Below are 20,497 nucleotides of genomic sequence, written 5' to 3' on the forward strand. Positions count from 1 at the left end.
CGTCGAAGACGGAACATATATATATCTGTCCTCTTCTGAAAGCCGAGCGAAGCCGAACGAAGCGCGCTCACCGACAGGACGCTGGCGTGTGTGCGTGGTTCCCCACTCCAGCAACATCGATGTTGCTCGGAGCTATAATTCCCATCACTGGGTGGCGTCGTTTTCTCATATTTAAAATTACATTTTAGTTGGAATATAACGGGCCCGTTAAAGTGTCCTTTTGTCAAGTTTTCGACTGTTATGTGATACTCATGAAAGTTGGTTTCTTGTTACCGATTTTAAGACATGTTATGTCTTTTAATTAATGGTGAATTCGGTCGCTTGCACTGACTTTGCACTGATTCTAAATACGTGTTGCACTAAAATTATATAAGTGCAGTCACTACATAGTGTTCCACTGTGGTTGGTCAATCCTTTCTCAGTGGTACACCGATTTAATGCACACAACGATTGTACAGTACTAAACTAGTGGTGGTCGATCGATGACGGTTTTTCATGCAAAAAAAAATGAGCACAATATTTAAGAAATTTATATTATATCAGAATAATTCTATTATAGAAAGTAATAATCGTATTTTGTGTGAAATAGAGGAAGCAGGTAATCTTATTTTATATTTTTATACATTTTAGTTTAATGATAAGAAGAGCATCAAATATTCTTTATAGTATAAAGGTTAACTTGTCACATAATGTTACATTAACGTTAGTTGTATATTTTATTAGGTGATGTACGCATAACAATGTTACATAAAAAAGAATTATTGGAGGCTGGATATGAAATTCCTGACAATAATATGCATGAGAAGGAAACAAAATTATCCAGTTGTAACGAAAATGAGTTAAGTGTTAATGTAACAAACAACATTGACGAGTGGTCTGAAGAAAGCACCAGGTTTGTATTGGATAAATATGCTGAATATTTAGAAGTAGCTGGTCCAATGAAAAAATTGAAAAATAAAAAAATGATGTGGATTCAAATAGCAAATTGTACGTGATCTTGCGCGATCGCGTTCGCGTGGAAATAGACTTGCTCAGCAATGAGCTCGACGCGTGAGTTGGTTGAGAGGAAATGAGAGAGAGAGCCGATCGCGGGAATTGAGAAAAAAAACCAGAATAATTAAAATTAACAGAAACGTGAACTCAATGTATTTACAACAAAAAAAAAAACACAAAGAAAATACAAGCGCGCCGGTGAAGGCAAGGATTTCAGTAAACGATCGGAAATCTTCCTGACCCGGCTTATCCGTCGGAAATCTTGAGAGTAGATAAATGATCTACTCGATCGTCGGAGATCTTGCCGCGGACGACGGAGATCTTGAGAGCGCGAGCCGGTGATTGCCGCGAGCGCGAATCCCTGCATTCCAGCGGTAGCAATAATTAAGAAATGAATTGGCGCCGAAATAATAAATTCACTGACGTGAATTCACCGAGTTGCTATTGAGAACGCAAGAAGAAAAAAAATGTATATAAAGAACCGAATCGAAAATCGTCGCGCGAGAGCGAGCCGATACACAAAGGCGAGACGCACAGGTGCGGAGTTCGAGCGAAACTAGTCGTCTTTTCGCGGTACGGAGCCTAGGATAGTCGGAACCCGGCGACGAAAACAAAGCGAAGTCAGCGAAATATTCGGTTTGAACTAGATTAGACTGACTTCTGCCGAAAACACAACGCGTTGAACCATCGGCGATTCAAGGATATCGACAAGATCAATAAATACGCGACGGTAGACTCGAAATATCGCGACGCTGGAGCGCATATTAGACGCGAGAATTATAATATAATTTAACGCTCTAAACTTCGTAGTCGAATGAACACAAATGATTTAGAAACGTTTTTAAATATACAGAAAACTTATATACAATGCGAAAATCGTTATAAAACTATTCTTAGAAGAAAATGCATTTGTATCAAGAATAATTCAACATCTGGATCTAAAAGGGCTAAAATAAGCTATGAAAACGAAATAAAACAAATTGCTGCTAAAGATGACAGTTTAGAGCCAGAAATTATACAAAGTGCCAATAACACTGAAATCAATGTTAAAAGAACTACTTTATTGCAAAAATCTAAACCAAAAAATAATACAACTAAATCTAAATTACTGGAAACCTTAATAGAAATTTATAAAGAAAAAGAAAACAAAAACAAGAACGACATGAAGAGAAAATAAAACTGTTAAAAGCGTTGCTCGAAAAAGAAAATATTTTTGAAAATTCTTAAATTATATTTTGTATAGCATATATTAAGCTATTTATTTTTGTTATTTTAAAAACAATTTTTATATTTACTATTATACTTTTGTTTTTTGATTATAAGATCAATATGTGATAAAATGATATCTTTTCTGTTTAGTTTGGTATGAAACAAATATCACTTTAATTTACTATTTCAAATAGCTAACATGTGCGGTATTATTAATAATATTACATTATATATTTTACACAACATAATGCTGTATAAGACTGAACGACGAAGAAATACAGTATTATATAATTATAATGAGAGATGATTATGTTTATATATATAAAACGAATATATGTGATAAAATAATATATTTTCTGTTTGGTTTAATTGATATTAAACATACATAAATATTACTGTAATTGATATTTTAATAGCTACATGTGCAGTATTACTAATATAATAGTATTATAATATATTATGTATTTACTCAGCATAATGCTGTATAAGATTGAACGAGTACAAAATACAGCAGATGTGATACCGTGGACGATACGAAAGGTAGAAATCGAATTAGAAATGGCTAGAAATGGCGCGTCGCCTGTTGCGCTCACTCACGCGCAGCATCCTTGTCGCTCTTACGTCTATACATTTTATATATTTTAATTTTTTTCTCGAAAACTATTGAGAATTTTTAAAAATTGCATTTGACTTTTCGTCTTAGATTTCAATTTTCTACCCATAGTTTTTGAAAGTGACACATTGTTTGGGACACCCTGTATAGGTGTTTTTTACTGCCCTTGGGGGCTACACTTTATTAAAGCAACGGGCTCAAGATATAATCAACGCCGCTAATAAAAGAGATAAAATAAAATAATGAAAATGATATAATAGCAAATTTTAAGTCAAGCGTATATCGCTCAAACGCGTGCTAAAGAACGTCGTGAAAGGCGTAAACGTTAGGAGGCGCCACGCGTTGACCTCGTAAGGACTTAGGTGTCTCTTGTTGCTCCCGTTCGACGTGAGACGGCTGCCACGACCCGGCGACGAAGCGATTGTTCCGTTTCAACACGAAAAGAGAAGCGTGGTTTTCAAGTGAGAGAGAGCGAGAAACGAGTAGCCTATGTATAGGTACGATAAAAACCGTTTGTTGCATTGTCTGGTCATACGTGTTTAACGTTCTTCCCGTAGGTCACCAGTTGAGTTGCTTGTGTAAAGGTGCCCGACGGCCTACGGAGATAACGATGGAGCCCAACGGTGCGGGAATGCCCGTGGGGGTCGTAGCCTGTCCCGTATGCACCCTGTACTTGCACGAGGGTATCAGCCTGCAGGAGCATCTGGAGATTCATTCCAAACAACAGGTTATCGATGCTCTCGTCAATGTCAGCGCCTCCTCGTTTCAAAGCCAGCAGCAGCAAACTTTACCAGCGTCGGCGGCAGCGGCGAAAATAGAAAAAGTAGAGACATTGATAGCTATAATGGAAAAAAAGTTATCAATAAGACATGTATGCGACATGCAAAACAAAAAATTAATAGAAGCAAGTTCGAGCTTTCACGAAGACTGCTCAAAAATAATCGAGGCGAAAGGACGCGAGATCTCTAAATGCTGTATATGTAAGGAAGAATTTCCAACGGTGGTCCTGTTTAATAATCATTTGAAGATACACCCATTGGAGTGCGAACAATGCGGCAAATATTTTAATCGAAAGCAAAACTTCAAGCTTCACATAAGACGTCACTTGGGCATCAAGCCGTTTTCTTGTACCGTATGTGACAAAGCGTTCCTTACGAAACAGAAGCTGGAGGAACATATCAACGGCCACACCCGCAACGCGCCGTTCAAATGTAGTATGTGCAACGAGACTTTCCGTAGATATTCAAATCTGACGCAACACAAAAACCGGCATCATCTTAACATAAAGAAGACACTCAAAGGTTACGTATGTCACATATGCGGCGAAGTGTTACATTCGAAGAAGAAGCTCGCCTGGCACAAAGACGTACACGACGAAAAGCCTAAGAAGTGCACGTATTGCAGCGAGCGATTCATTCACATGGCCAGTTTGACACGTCACATGCGTCGCGCTCACAATCGCCGATATGTTCCTGACGCTCAACGCGAAAACGAGAACGTTGAGTGCCCGATCTGCAAGGAGATCTATCTAAAATCGTTGTTGACGGTACATATGCGTGTGCACAACGGCGAGCGGCCGTACGAGTGCCGGATTTGTTCTAAGTCTTATTGATAATTTGTCTTTCATTATAGCTATTAATGTATCCACTTTTTCTATTTTTTCCGCTGCCGTCGACGCTGGTAAACTTTGTTGCTGCTGGCTTTGCAACGAGGAGGCGCTGACGAGAGCCTTGATAAATTGTTGTTTTGAATGAATCTGCAGATGCTCCTGCAGGCTGATACCCTCGTGTAAGTACAGGGTGCATACGGGACAGGCTACCCCCACGGGCATTCCCGCACCGTTGGGCTCCATCATTATTTACGTAGGCCGTCGGGCACTTTTACACAACCAATTCAACTGGTGACCTACGGGAAGAACGTTAAACACGTATGACCAGACAATGCAACAAATGGATTTTATCGTACCTATACACAGGCTACTCGTTTCTCGCTTTCTCTCACTTGAGAACCACGCTTCTTTCTTCGTTGTTATTTGTTATTGTGGTTGAAACGGAACAATTGCTTCGTCGCCGGGTCGTCGCAGCCGTCTCACGTCGAACGGGAGCAACAAGAGACACCTAAGTCCTTACGAGGTCAACGCGTGGCGCCTCCTAACGTTTACGCCTTTCACGACGTTCTTTAGCACGCGTTTGAGCGATATACGATTGACTTAAAATTTGCTATTATATCATTTTCATTATTTTATTTTATCTCTTTTATTAGCGGCGTTGATTATATCTTGAGCCCGTTGCTTTAATAAAGTGTAGCCCTCAAGGGCAGTAAAAAACACCTATACAGGGTGTCCCAAACAATGTGTCACTTTCAAAAACTATGGGTAGAAAATTGAAATTTAAGACGAAAAGTCAAATGCAATTTTTAAAAATTCTCAATAGTTTTCGAGAAAAAAATTAAAATATATAAAATGTATAGACGTAAGAGTGACAAGAAAGCTGCGTGTGAATGAGCGCGACAAACGACGGTGCCATTTCTAGTCATTCGCCTGTCGCGCTCACGCACGCGCAGCTTCCTTGTCACTCTTACGTCTATACATTTTATATATATTAATTTTTTTCTCGAAAACTATTGAGAATTTTTAAAAATTGCATTTGACTTTTTGTCTTAGATTTAAATTTTCTACCCATAGTTTTTGGGAGTGACACATTGTTTGGGACACCCTGTATATATATATATATATATATACAAATATATATATACATACCCAGTATATATATATATATATATATATATATATATACATATATATATATATATATATGTAAAAATAGATAAATTTTAAAGACTCACGGTCCGTTGCAGCTTTTCGTAATAATATCTTCTCACGAAAAATAGAGAACTATTATAACAAACTCCTGACAAATTTAACTAACAGTTGTGAGCAAATTGCCAACATATACTGTTTTAGAATATATACGAATGTCTTACTGTTCATGTTTTTGGTTTAATATTTATCGTTTGCGTCCCGAAGCGCTCGATGCTAAATAAACATAACAAATTCGCGCTATACGCGTTTCCGTGGATATGTTCATAAAACTTTCAGAAGGCAGAGGAAGATGTCGAGTAACGATTTACCTCGTAAGTATAACATATTTTTGTACATTTTTATTCTTTTGTAAAACTTACAACTGTAAAATTAATAACAATTTTTATTTTTTAGAAGAAATAAACGGACTAGTACGTCTAGAGGTTCTGGAGAAGAAAATGGCTGCTGTGCTGTATTTGCAGCAGCAGCAGCAGCCGCAACCGCAGCCGCAGCCGCAGCTAATAAATCAAAGTATTTATATTCATATTAAATATTTGTATTTATATACACATATTAAGTGCTAATTTTATATTTATATTTTATAGACAGTGATGGGAATTTTAGCTCCGAGCAACATCGATGTTGCTGGAGTGGGGAACCACGCACACACGCCAGCGTCCTGTCGGTGAGCGCGCTTTGTTCGGCTTCGCTCGGCTTTCAGAAGAGGACAGATATATATATGTTCCGTCTTCGTCGCACCGAGGCAGCTACGATTCGTAGCCTTCGAGTTACGGTGACTAAGACGAGTGCTCGCATCGTGCGAGCCGCGTGAATCGCGGGCACCAAGATGCATGTTTTTTTACAGGCTGTATGTTAGAATATGATGTGGTCTTCCGCACTACCCAGGAGGTGCCACTTACAGTGCGTTAGGTTTTTTAATGTGGACCTTCGCCAGTAGCCATATCATACCACATTTCTGAATTGTCCAACACGCAAAGTGTCCGACAAACTTAATATTAAGTTGTTAATAAACTGTCTAACACGCAAAGTGTCCGACAGAATGCGTATACTATATGTAGGAAGGATAATTTTTTACGGGAGTAAATGAAAAAGAAGTGCGGCAATATTAATTATTTAAATTTTTATTTATTAATTAAAAAAATTGCTAAATTTTTGGCCGCCTCGGCCTCGCATGCCGCCCCGGCCTCGCATGCCGCCTCGGTCTCGCATGCCGCCCCGGCCTCGCATGCCGTCTTGGCCTCTCCAAAAAGTTCCTCGCGAACGTCCGCCCGCGTAACTTCTTTTTTGTTTTTCTAAAATGTATAAATAAAAAAATAAGTATATACTAAATATAAATAATAAATATGAATTTAAATAGTGTTGTTACTTTGCTGCTTTTGCGGCTGCTGCTTCTGCTGCTGCGGCTGCGGCTGCTGCTCCGGCTGCGAATGCGGCTGCGGCTGTTGTTGCAGTTGGTCCTGCAACTGCTTATGCTGGTCTAAAAGAGCAGTTATCTGACGCTCTACTTCTACGAGTTGCTCTAATGCACTATTTTCTAAAAATAAAAAAAGTATTAATTTTACAATATTTTTGAAAACTTGAAACTAGATAATGAATTACAAAAAAAATAACAATTATGTATATTACTTACGAGGATTTTCGCTCATTTTTACTCGCTTTCAGACGTCTACTGCTCGTTTATAACTTTGTAAGCGATTATATACAATACATTTGTTTTGCCCTAAGCTACGAGCGCTTCGTGACCGTGAGCAGAAACGATAAATAAAAAATTATTATATATACTGAAAGTACTTCTACAGTTAAATTAGTATATATTGACAGTTTATTTGCTCAGTTGTAATAGTTTTTGTGAGAAATAATTATTACAGAAAGCTGCAACAGATTGTAAGTCTATTCAATTTATTTTTTATTTCTTCGTATCTAATATTTATAATTTATAAAACATTAAAATTTTGCGATTTATTGAAAAAGAAAACTAAGCGAAGCTTTGTTGAAGCTTGGCTTTCTGATGATCGCTATAAATCTTGGATACGAAAAGTTCTTTCAGATGATAGTTTATATCATTGTATTATTTGTAAAAAGGATTTTTCGTGCAATACATGTGTATCACGACATGCGGATTCTGCGTGTCATAATGAGAAAATTAATAAAACCGATTTTGAAACAAAAAATGACGCAAACGAGAAAAATATTAGTTACGGGGCACGGCAAACATTCCGACAACAATGGTTAGATATTGAAATATTTAAACCATGGTTGCGCGAAGTATCACATAATAAAAAATTATGTTTTTGTACATTTTGTGAAATATATATGGCGGCTAAATTATCGAATATTTATCGTCATGCAGAATCCGAAGTACATATTATTAACAATGAAAATAGAAAAAAACAGATATAAATGATATGTGTGACAAACATATGAACGTGGAATCACTTGTGCATAAAAAAGCAAGAAAATAGCAATTAAATAAAAGCCAATGCCAAAACCAAACCTCATAACCTCTTTTTTGACTGCTGACATTTTCTTTCGCTTGGCAAGAAGCAAGCCAAGCAAAAAAGAACCAATCAGCATGGGTTTTAAAATTTTAAGTCTTTCGACGTGGACAATCAAACCTTGTAATGTGCTTTCTGCCCGCCTTGTTTTCTCCGCGCTATCCGTTCTTTCCGTCCGCCTTGTTTTCTCCGCGCTATCTGTTCTTTCCGCACGTTTTGTTTTCTCCGCGTTATCCGATCCTTCCGTACGCTTTCTTTTTTCCGCGCTATCCGTTCTTTTTGCACGCCCTGTTTTTTCCGCGTTCTATCTACTCTAAATGTTTTTTTACGTATGTTTGTGACATCCAGTATAAACGTGCATTGCAACAAATTTTTCCCGTCCCACTTACACAGACTTCGGACTGTCGGATGTATTTTTAATATTTTTTAAAAATACAACCGGTGTGGTTAGAAAATTTTAATGCACCGCACGATTCAAGAAAAGATAAAAAAATAAAAAAGATAAAAAATAAAATAATCAATAATATAATAATATTAATATTATAAAAAATATTAAAAAATAATAAAAATAATAAATAAAATAAAATATTATACTATATTATTTTAATAGTTTATATATAGAAATAAGAAAGTATGGATATACAAAAAAATATCTAACGAAAAGCCGAATACGTGTATATAAATCGTGTTTTATTATTGCACATCATAAATTTTTTGTTTTCATTGAAAGAGATATTAATTTCCTTTTTCTCTATTTTTTTTGACGTTATAATTAATAAAACATATTTATCAATTTTTTATTTGTGTAATAAATTTAAATAATAGAAATAAAACTTAAAAAAAAATCATTTTCTCCGCTCGCGTTCGCGACTTGTTTACGGCGTCTCACGCTTTATGAATGAAGGAATAAATAATTGCACAATTGTTTTTAAAAATTATTTTGTTATTCTGCAACGTTTTTTTTTTTATTATTTTAACATTTATATACAACTTGAATAAAAGAAATAGATTTAAATATATTTAGTTTTTTTATAAAATAAATAATTAAATAAATAATTGTGTTTAATTGTCTGTTTAATTAGTCTTCAATGTCTGAAAAAAAAATTAATATTATAAATACATAATTTTTAACATAATCATAAATGTAAAATGATATGAATTATACAGGGTGTATCATTCCATATTGACAAACTGTCAGTTAGATTGGTCTGGTGGATACAAGTTAATAAGTCCTGTGCCGTTTTGCAAAATTCTCAAAAACTATTGAGAATTTTGCAAAACGGCACAGGACTTATTAACTTGTATCCACCAGACTTATCTAACTGACAGTTTGTCAATATGGAATAATACACCTTGTATTAATACACAATATTAATACTTACTGTGTTGCGTATATAAGTGTTTTTTGTAGACATCGCTACGTTTAAATATTTTTTTGCAATACTCGCAATTAATTTGAAAGTTGGTGTGGGCCGATTTAATGTGCCTTTTTAAATTTTGTTCTAGTGTGTATTTTTTATCACACTCTGAGCATTGAAACTAAAATATAAAATGTAAAAAAAATTAAAGATAAACTTCCGAAAACGATGCTCTCCCGATATTGATGTCCGTCTGTTTTCAAAACATTCAAAATAAAATCTAAAAACATTGTTTAAAATTCTTAATATTTAAAAAAATAAACAAGAAAAATCGTTTTATGGTTTCTTTTATCGATTCCACCATAAAAATCAATTTCTGCAAATAACCACTATGGGATTCGTAATCAGCGCGTCAAGATACAAAAGTACACGGACAAACATCAAAATCGGGAGAACATTGTTTTTCAAAGTACTGTCAAAATTATTTTTTTTACTACTAAACGTAACATATGGTTACAAGTACTTACGGTAGATTTATTATTTTCTTTTTTACTTTTATTTCTTCCGTGGTTATGGCAACAAGTGAAAATTCTATTGCATTCTGGACATTTTATCTGAAAAAGTGTAAAATGTCCCAATTTTTAAATAACAAAGAGACAAGCGAGTATTCTAAAGTTAATAGATGTGTTTGTTAATAATAAAACCTTTAAATAATACTTACATCGACAGATTTGGAAGGCCCCGCCTGTGGTCTGAAATATTAATTTTTTAATAAAAATTGTAAACAAGTATATGATTAAAAATACTTACGACGTATCACTGTCTGTATCTGCTGCTGCGGCTGCTGCAACTGCCACAGAATAATTTGTTGTCATATGAGACGGCCCCGCTTGTGGTCTGAAATATTAATAATTTTTTAATAAAAATTTTAAACAAATATATGATTAAAAATACTTACGTATCACTGCGGTTAGCCGAATGAGCAGCAGTCGCAACCGCCACAGTAGAATTGATGGGGCTAATCTCTTGCACACATCTAAAAAATTAACAATTTTGTAATTAAAACTTACAGGCTCACTTATTTCATAGCGTACTTTTGTATAAAAATATCTTACTCTGTCTCATTATTTAATTGTTTTCTGCAAGGACTATACAGGGTGTCCCAGTTGATGTAAAAAAGTTCTTAGTTGTAGGTTGAGCTTCCGAAAATAAGTAAAAAAGTCCTATACAGTTTTGTAAGTTAGGCGTTAATAACCGAGAAAATAACATGTAAAGATTTGACGCCCCCCGTGCGAGTAAGAACGGGTCGCTGAAAGCTACCGAGACGTTAGTGAACCTAGAGGTGTGGCTTATCTTACTCTATTCACAAAGAAATGAGTAATCTATGAATGTCTGTAAATAGAGTAATGGTGTGGCCCATCCCACTCTATTTACAGAGATTCATAGATTACTCATTTCTTTGTGAATAGAGTAAGATAAGCCACACCTCTAGGTCCACTAACGTCTCGGTAGCTTCGAACGGCGCGTTTTTGCTCGCACGCGGGGCGTCAAATCTTTAAATGTTATTTTCTCGGTTATTAAACTTACAAAACCATATAGGACTTTTCTACTTATTTTTGGAAGCCCAACCTACAACTAAAAACTTTTTTACATCAACTGGGACACCCTGTATATTGGCACCCGTAAAAATGATTTATTAAGTAGTATCGGCGGCGTTTTTTCTGTTGGCGTTGTTTTTACTTCACTACTGAAAAATTAATATTGATATTAAATGCAAATAATTTTTTAATATAAAATAACATGCGCTAACATGCTCTTAATTAGTAAATTTATACTATTTAATATAAATACTTACGCGGTTTCAATAAAAGAGTTGTTAGGCATTGATTGCTGTGAAATTTCTGAAAAATTATCTTCTCTTAAAGCTGATGATAGATTTAATCTAAAAAATTAATATTTATATTAAGTTTAAACGTTTTTTTTTTTAATACATGTACTATTATTACTACTTACAGAGAAGCGCTTCTGACCACTTCTACGTGGTCAGTTGCTGTTGCCGAAGCCGTTATAGTTAATATAGGCAATACAGGCTGAGCCGTATTCATTTCTCTGAAATATTAATGTAATGAAGAAAAAAAAGAGAGAGAGAGAGAGAAATATCCTACTGTACTACTACTCACAAAAATACATTTGGTTCTTGCTCCAAAAGCGGGCGTTTTTCCGGTTTATATATTTGTCCTCTAAAAAATTCATATAATAAAAATTATTCATATAATAGAAAAGAGATTAAAAGAAACAAAACAAACGACAACATAAGAAGTTAAATTAACAAAAAATACTTACGCAGTTGCCACTTTAATCTCTTGGATTAAAATTGGACATTCTTTTTTTCCTGTATTGTATAAGACGTCCATATATTTTTTACTTTTTATAATATAAAAATATGTTTCTTTATTATTTATTTCTTGTGTCTAAAACATTATTTTTTTTACATTAGAACAATACAGGCGTGCGCTGCGCGTGCGCATTAATTCAAGAAAATAGTAATTAAAAAAAAGCCACAGCCAAAACCAAACCTCAAAACCTCTTTTTTGACAGCTGACATTTTCTCTCGCTTGGCGAGAAGCAAGCCAAGCAAGAGAGAACCAATCAGCGCGAGTTTTAAACGGCAACAATAGATTCGAGATTTCGAGATTCAGCAAATTCAGACGTAAAACACCCTTTTTCAAATAGGAATGTTCAAGTAAAAAGAGATGAAGTTGGTCGCAAAGGAATTTAATCGAGATAACGCTTTGTTGCTTATTTATCGCTAAATATTTGTTAAAGGAAAATATTAAATTGCTATTTTCTTTTCTTAGTTAACAAATTGATATCTTCTACGTAAACGCTCGTTATTAGGTAACGGTTGTTGCTATTGATTCAGAGTTTTAGATATTTTGTTTAAAAATTGAAAAGAAGTCATTTCAATTGTTTAAACAATATTTTTACAAAAAAAGTTACTCATCGGATTCGGTCGTCGGACGATGCTGTAACGTTGTTAAAAAAAAATATAAAAATTGGACACTCGATCTCGGAGATATCCATTTGTTAACTAGCAAAAATGTTAATATTGAAGAAAAGACTATACTGTGCCACTCGCAACATCGTCCGGCGACCGAATCCAATGAGTGATTTTTTTTGTAAAAAAATTGCTTACGGAAAAATTGAACTTGAACCCGCTCGTGAACTTGAATTCGCGGTGGTGCGACCAAGTGCGCGGATCATCGCCGATCGAATGGGCGGCCAGGCGACCGGCAGCGGCAATGATACCGCCCGCCCTCCCGGTCGTGCGCGATCGGTATCCGAAAACGATGAGATGCTATGGCGACGTAACGAGATCTAAATTTAAACGCTTCATCGATCGGGTGCACGTCAAAATGCACGGTAAGGTATTGTACCCGCGGAGGAACAATGGTCAGGGCTGCGTCGGAGACTAATCGGAAAGCCACCGGTGCCGCAAGCCGTCGTGCGCCTTTCGTCGCGCGCGTTTCGCACATTCCACAGACTCCGTACAAATGGAGCCATGTATCGTGCAATCGATTGGAATGATTAACGCTCGCGGGGGGGAATTTCTGCATCGGCGATCGTCGTGTGATTATTGTGCTCCCGCAGATTTTTTCAGTGCCAGTACCGATATTTTGGACAACGGTGGACGAAAGAGAGACGGTGGTATGGAAGGACGAGGGGGAAAGGGAGAAGAAGTATGGGCACGTGAAGAGGTCAAGGTGACAAGTAGGAGAGGGGACTGTATCGCGAAGGTCGCCAGCACCGGCGCACCACTGACCTTTAAAAGCAGCGTGTTGCTCGCTCCTGCCACAGTTTCATTTCGGAACTTTTAAAAATCGGTCGGGTTTGCAACATCCATCTGGACGGCTGTCAAGGGATTTAATTTGCTGACAAAAGTCAGGCACAAATGCAAGGTGTAAGGAAAAACTATATGTACCAGCTTTGTTTTATTTATGCATTATATAAAAAAGGATAATGCATTATGTACCTGCAAAAAAGTTTAAATAAACGTAACAGATCAATAATTTATTATTATATATTATAATTGCATATTATATATTCATATAACATTATTATTACTATTTATAGTTAAAAAGGAAATGCATTTACATGTTATTATTATGTGATTGCAGGAATTCAACATAGCATATAGGCTGTGACAGAAAGAATACAGCAAAGAAGAACAGCAACATATATATACATATATATGTATTATATATGCGGCGGGATAACGGCTGTATTATGAAAAGTAGTGCAAGCAAACAGGAACAGAAAAGAAAGTAAAACATTAGTAAATTATTTAAAGAACTGTGAGCAAAATAGAGTCGTTTAGAGTTCTTATAAGAGGAGTGTGTGGGTGCTTTCAAGATAACGACAATGAAAATAGAAGGCTCTCTTCAAGCAGACAACCCTCAGTTAGATTCAGCAGGAATGTACCCACTAAAGCGCCTCGACGTATGGCAGCAAAAACCCAAAATGCTGCCAAAAATGCAAATAAGATGACGGAGCGTAATAAATTCAATAATAAGAGAGAGCTAGATGTGGTAGTACCATCAACATCGACGGCAAGTTACTCATTATTGAAAATGTCACGCAGACAATACGATCTAGATGTGGCAGTCCCGTCAACATCGACAGCGAGTTACTCATCGTTAAAAATGTTGCGCAGAAGAACTGAACCTGACGTTCAAGATGCAACTACCAATACCGATTCTGACGATTTTGAAGAACTAGAGATTTTACAAATGACGAACTATCTCATGTCTAGAACATTGCACAAAGAGACTCAGGATAGTATTCAAGACGAGGATGAAATAATAAAATCCAATGGATACGACGACAGTCAGCAGATTGTAGAATCGACAATTCTAGGAGAGTCAGCTGTTTCCATAAAGCCAGCGATTTCGTCTGAACCTATGGGTTTATCAAAATCCATAATTCAATCGGACCAGCCAGGTCCATCAAAGTCAGTACTTCCATCAGAGCCAGCAATTGCATCGACATCAACATCGACAGCAAGTCATTCGGCTTCGTATCAGTCTCTTCTTTTACAAAAAAAATCTTTAAAATTTGAAATAGATAATATAGGAAAAGTTATATCATGTTGTGCAACTGCCGTTAGACGTTGGTTATCTGTTATAGACGATAAACCATTTCCAGAAAAAGAATTTTTGCAGGAATATATGGAAGGAACGGATAAACTACACGAATTACAATGCAAAGAAATGGAGCTTGAAGATAAACAGGAAAAAATATTGGAGTTAGAAAAATTAAGAAAATTAAAAAAAATGAGTAAAGAGACGAAGAAGGTTTCTACTATACTTTTGGTACATCTTCCTAACAATCAACATACGACTATAAAAATAGCGAAAGGTCTTACTTTAAGACAAGCGATGGCCAAACCTATGCAACGGCGGCAATTAATTCTAGAAGACTGTGCAGCGTACATTAGACACCGAATTATGTATTTTATTTCCTGGGACACAGATATTTCGACCTTGCAATGCAAAGAAGTATTTGTTGAAACTTTAGAACAAATACCCGTTCCGGTTTTTTTCGCTCACAATTTTGTAGGAAATACATTTTTATTAGGCTTCTGTTATTCTTGTGCAAAAAGTGTTCTTTACGGACTTTACTGCACGGAATGCAACAGAAAATTTCACACAAAGTGTGTAGTTTACGCGCCCGCTTTGTGCGAACATATAAAAAGGCGCAGAGCTTATTACGAGAGGTTGCTGGCTAATAATCCAACTACGGGAATTGTTCAAATTCGTGCGAGACCAGTACCTGTTCCCTCGGTCTCTCGAAAGAGACAGAACCCGGATATATTTGTTCCGAAAGTGGATAAGACTACTCAAGTCCGGGCGAAATGGCGATACGAAAGGATATATGGAAAATACAATGAACAAAGAAGGCTCAAGAGGAAGGCGCGAAAAAATAAGAAGAAATCAAACACTGAAGATGACGCCGATGACAATGCCGATGCGGAATCCAATGATTCTGATAGTATATTTAGTGGAGATTCTATAAGGATTTGGAAAGTTACGCATGACGAAGTCATATATGAAGACGAACTCGGATCAGGGACTTACGGAACAGTTTTTAAAGCCGAGTGGCAAGGAAGTAGTGTAGCTATAAAAAAACTTAAAATCACAGACCCTACGCCGGAAGAAATAGAGTCGTTTAAAAATGAGGTAAACGTTTTACGGAAACTTCGACACGATCACGTACTCGGATTCTCAGGTTGTATTTGCAAGCCTTATCTGGCAATTATTACTCATTTCTGTAATGGGAGATCTCTCTATCAACGCTTACATGTGGACGAAGATCCAATCGAGTTATTCTCAATTGTAGTTATTTGCAGGCAAACGTCTGAAGCTATGGACTACTTGCATTCACAGAACATCATTCATCGAGACTTGAAGAGCCGCAATATACTTTTTCATGATGGACTTAACGTAAAGATCGGTGACTTTGGCCTTGCAGTAATGAGAAACCAGCAAAGAAAACAGCAGCCGGAAATAAACGACGAGAACGACGTGATGAAATCTAAAGAGGAAAAAAGTATGAAGGATCACGAGCACCAGCTGGCTGGTTCCGTCCGTTGGATGGCACCTGAGGTCCTTAGAATGAAAATCGGCGAAAATCCGTACAGTTTTCAAAGTGACGTTTATTCGTTCGGTATAGTAATGTATGAACTGTTTGCCCGCGATATACCGTATGGTCTCAAGACCGATGCACTATTCATTTTATTTAACGTAGGACGCGGTTGCTTGTCACCGAATTTAAATAAACTACGCCTCGACACACCGAAGAAACTGAAAAAGTTGTTAATACAGTGCATCGCGTTTGAGAAAGAAAAACGACCGTTGTTTCCGTATATTTTAAGACGAACGTACACCGCTTTCAAGACCGCACCAAAGATAAGAAGAACGACTTCCTTACCAGAAAATCCCGACGGATTGCCGGACACATACATTGAGAAAGCTGATGACGCTCAAGTCTTTCTCACATCTGACATTGACAGTGACAGCGATAGTGATACCGACGTCGAAATCGACGCCAATGTGAACGCAAATGCAAATGTGAATTGCATTAGCATTAGCAGTAGCGGGAGCGTTGAAGATGTCTTTGCTGATTTTTAAAATTGACAACCCAGATAGCACAGAGTTGACTTTTCGTCGACTGACAGTCGGCAGAAAAAGTATAAAGTCGACTTCGAATTTAAACAGAATGCCAACTTATAGTCGACAAAAAGCCGACATATGTCACAACTATAGTCGACTGGCAGTTAACCGACATAGTCGACTAGTTTTCGACTAATAGTCAGCTGACATCGTTGACTTTACGTCAACCATAAGTCGAGATTATGTCGATTATACGTTTACTTATTGTCTATTGAATGTCGTGTATGTTAATGATTTTGTATTTATTCCAGTGATATTTTTTAAAAACAGTGATAATCATAACTGTATTATCTTTTTATTGTACTTTTTTTATTTTAATTAAAAAAATTTTTATAAAAAAGTACAATAAAAAGAAAATACAGTTATGATTATCATTGTTTTTAAAAAATATTACTGGAATAAATACAAAATTATAATAACAAACAAATTTTATATATATATTATAAAGCATCTGAGTAAAACAAATAAAGAACTATGTTTTTTTAATTTTTATTTACTTTATTTTTATGTATTTTATATATTTATAATAAAAACATAAAACATAATTACAACATAAAACATAAAACATAAAACATTTAAACATTAAACATTTAAACATTTTTAAACATTTTATTTTTTTAATAATGCTCTCAGTCTGTCGCCAGATCGTCGCAACCATTCCTGCATACACGATTCTATCTCGGTGATCGTTACTTTACTGTTCTTCAAAAGTGATGCTACAATTAAATGTATATATGAATCATAGAATATGAAATTAAAAGTGATATGTAGATAATACTTTTCTAGATAAAAAATTTCAATTAAATGTACTACATACAAATGCAATATGTAATTTGTTTGTGGCTAAACCAATAAAATAATAACTATATAATATATAGGAATATCTGTTTTGCAATACTTTGTCACTCGGGAGAGGAGCGACAGTCTCAGCACCCTCCGGACGTTTTTCGAAAACGTCAGAGCGGACTCTATCGCTCTGGAAAGAAGTACTATTGCAAATATTAAGCAACACACGTACAAGACACATTCAAGATTTTTAGCTAATTAATAATTTAACCACAAACAACAAATAAATGAAAAGTAAATACCAATGATTGCATCACTTATTCGATTTTTTTTTAAAGATAGCGTTTTTTTCTGTCCTGTCCATGTATATAATTGCGCAACCTCGTAACCAAAAATAGTCGACATAATGTTTCGCACGTTTTTCGGTACACCTTCCCCACCAATTCGTGAAATTTTGTTAATCTGTAACAAAACAATTTTTGTGTTAGTAGTTAGAACAATTTAATTATACGAATTGCATAAGTTTTGAATGTTTTATTAAAATCAATTTATATTATTCATGTATGTATATATTTAAGAAATAATGGAAAAAAATTTACAAATTGCCGCCAAACGTTTTCATCATTTAACAAATTGTTGAATGATTCCACTTGTTCCACTGTATTCAGTGGAAATGTCGGCAACATTGACACCTCTTGCATTTGTAAATTGTTTGGCACATCTTTCTCATTTTCAAGATTGAGAATAATCCTATTTAGTTTGCGTTTAACTGACGCAAATTTAGCGCTAAAATATGTTAAACATTTTTCTGAAAAACAAAGAACCAATTATGTAATAACATCGTAATAATATCAATTATATATAATAATATTAATTATCAATAACAATTATTTAATAATAACGTATAAATAAACAAAACTTACTACAACAGGACGTATGCTCTTCCTCATTGTTTTCGTCACTAATATTATTAATAGATTTTTCATGTATTAACTTGATCTTGAGAGGAACGTCCGATAATATTTGTGGTTGACCTATAAAATTCACAATTATTAACCAGAAATATATTTATGTCAAGTTTAGTTACAAATTACATAATAAAACAAAAAATATAAATAAATTTCAAGCATACTTTTCGATGATTCTGCTTTCTCTTCTTTTTGTTGAGCGCTGCTCAATTTTAGTATATCTTGAAAAAAAGTACAATATGTATTACATTTTTTTTCAATACAATTGTAAAACAATTCTTAAATATTAATAACAATATACCTTCAGGGGCTTCTGTACTTTCTTTGTTATATACATTTTGATGCGTTAATGACGTGCTTGGTAACTCATCGACCGCGATCCAATCGTCGAAGACTGTTTCCAAAAGTTTTGGTACTTTATTATCTGACTCTGTATGTACATTTTCCTCTTCGTCAATAACGTAATTTGAAGGAAATTTCAATATACGTTTTTCAGTACCTAGGGAATTTCACAATTGTATAAATTAATATTGAAAATGTAATTTTGTAAAATAGTAATCTATTTAAAAAATAAAATAATTATATAACATTTAAATGTATAATGTAACCTATACATACCTTCGTTGTTTGACGGATTACCGTAAAATTTACGTTTTTTTAGCAGCCTCTTTGGTTTTTCGGCATTTCCTGCTAGAGCATGTGCAACAATATTATCATCTGATGTAGACATGTCACTTATTACTTTTTCTGTTGCACGTGCATCTTTGTAGCTCTCTGTAACATATTGTTAGATAAGAGTTTTATTTTTGTTTTATATTTTTACATGTAATGTAATATAAAATGTACAAACAAACCGTAAGGACCGTAGATTTTATCGTAACATATTTCGTTCCAATCTTTACGTGGAGAAGACTGTTTTATACAAGCTTGTGTCAAATGTTTCGTCTTGTGCGGCATGTAAAAGATACTTTTTTCAAAATTTATCCATGTAGTGGGCACTGTTAAGCAGTATGCATTATACAACACTATATGAAATGACATTCTGAAAATATGAGAAATATATAGATAAATATTAATTTTTTTACATTATTTTTTTTACACGTATTACACGATTAATACACGTATGTACAGTTATTTCTATATTTATGTTTTGTTTTATGTTTTTGTTTTGTTTTGTTTTATGTTTTTTTATGTTTTCTTTTATATTTAAGAAATTAAATGCAAAATATTTACTTAAATTCTTTTTAACTTAAAAGTACTACATTAACTTTTGTTTAATACCTGCAATAATCAGATATATATGTTGCTCGAAGTTTACAATTGATTAGACACATAAATTTTGTTATTACAGCCGGAAATTATAATGGATATTGTTTTATGATGAGTGTAATAATGGAAAGCAACACCAAGATGTTTGTTCTTCAAATGGAAGTTGGACGGCTTTATTCGCAATTTCTGTTATCGGCCACATTAATAAGTGTGATAAGTTTTCAACCACATAAATGTTCATATTTCGTGAATCGCAAGGGTAGTATGGCAAAGAGTGCTGTGTCAAAAATTTCTTCCCAATAACAACAGGTATATTTTCCTCGTTGAAACATATATGTACAATGACAACAATTGTTTTATTTTTTAGATAACAACAGTTATTAGGTTTTTTGGTAGTCAAATAAAATTCACGAAATTGAATCGTACGATGAGCATTAGTACACTTCATTGGAAGTACTCCGAAATATTTGTTTTTCAATATAAAAAAATTTGATTTATTTATACTGCCATATTCAATATTTTTGTGACAATTTTCTGAAATTCGTCTGTATAACTGTTGCAGTGGTTTATCGGGTTTCATTAACATTTTTTTAATCGATTGCATGTAGTTTTCGAAAGGAAAAGCTGAAAAACTGTCAAGTGCTCCAAACTGAAGAACATCTTCATTGATGTGAATTAAATTATGTACATTGTAAATAATAGTTTCGATGCCATATAAGTGTCTAAATAACTGTATAAATTGTAGTATTAAAT

General features: G+C 34.8%; 4 protein-coding genes and 1 pseudogene across 4 annotated transcripts; 3 read left to right on the forward strand and 2 right to left on the reverse strand.

Annotated features, from left to right (window-relative positions):
• Positions 1 to 233: 233 nt before the first annotated feature.
• LOC139110465 (uncharacterized) lies at positions 234 to 2,220 on the forward strand (annotated as a pseudogene).
• Positions 2,221 to 3,425: 1,205 nt separating this feature from the next.
• Positions 3,426 to 4,427, forward strand: LOC139110466 (zinc finger protein OZF-like). Its single transcript, XM_070670275.1, has one exon. It carries the CDS (start codon positions 3,426 to 3,428, stop codon positions 4,425 to 4,427), a length of 1,002 nt encoding a protein of 333 aa, XP_070526376.1.
• A 4,782-nt stretch (positions 4,428 to 9,209) lies between these two features.
• LOC139110467 (uncharacterized) lies at positions 9,210 to 11,594 on the reverse strand. The gene is made up of 9 exons (XM_070670276.1): positions 11,503 to 11,594; positions 11,345 to 11,431; positions 11,141 to 11,236; positions 10,448 to 10,525; positions 10,300 to 10,386; positions 10,211 to 10,241; positions 10,017 to 10,103; positions 9,514 to 9,670; positions 9,210 to 9,223 (listed from the first exon to the last, which is right to left on the reverse strand). The coding sequence occupies exons 1-9, from the start codon at positions 11,592 to 11,594 to the stop codon at positions 9,210 to 9,212; spliced, it is 729 nt and encodes a 242-aa protein (XP_070526377.1).
• Positions 11,595 to 12,696: 1,102 nt separating this feature from the next.
• Positions 12,697 to 16,682, forward strand: LOC139110295 (serine/threonine-protein kinase A-Raf-like). Its single transcript, XM_070669944.1, has 2 exons — positions 12,697 to 13,450; positions 13,668 to 16,682. Exon 2 carries the CDS (start codon positions 13,992 to 13,994, stop codon positions 16,677 to 16,679), a length of 2,688 nt encoding a protein of 895 aa, XP_070526045.1. The 5' UTR covers positions 12,697 to 13,450; positions 13,668 to 13,991; the 3' UTR covers positions 16,680 to 16,682.
• Positions 16,683 to 18,499: 1,817 nt separating this feature from the next.
• LOC139110330 (uncharacterized) lies at positions 18,500 to 19,615 on the reverse strand. Its single transcript, XM_070670009.1, has 3 exons — positions 19,330 to 19,615; positions 18,777 to 19,249; positions 18,500 to 18,696 (listed from the first exon to the last, which is right to left on the reverse strand). The coding sequence occupies exons 1-2, from the start codon at positions 19,514 to 19,516 to the stop codon at positions 19,035 to 19,037; spliced, it is 402 nt and encodes a 133-aa protein (XP_070526110.1). The 5' UTR covers positions 19,517 to 19,615; the 3' UTR covers positions 18,500 to 18,696; positions 18,777 to 19,034.
• Between the last annotated feature and the right edge of the window lie 882 nt (positions 19,616 to 20,497).

Source organism: Cardiocondyla obscurior, linkage group LG20 (genome assembly GCF_019399895.1).
Source record: "Cardiocondyla obscurior isolate alpha-2009 linkage group LG20, Cobs3.1, whole genome shotgun sequence".
NCBI classification, from domain to species: domain Eukaryota; kingdom Metazoa; phylum Arthropoda; class Insecta; order Hymenoptera; family Formicidae; genus Cardiocondyla; species Cardiocondyla obscurior.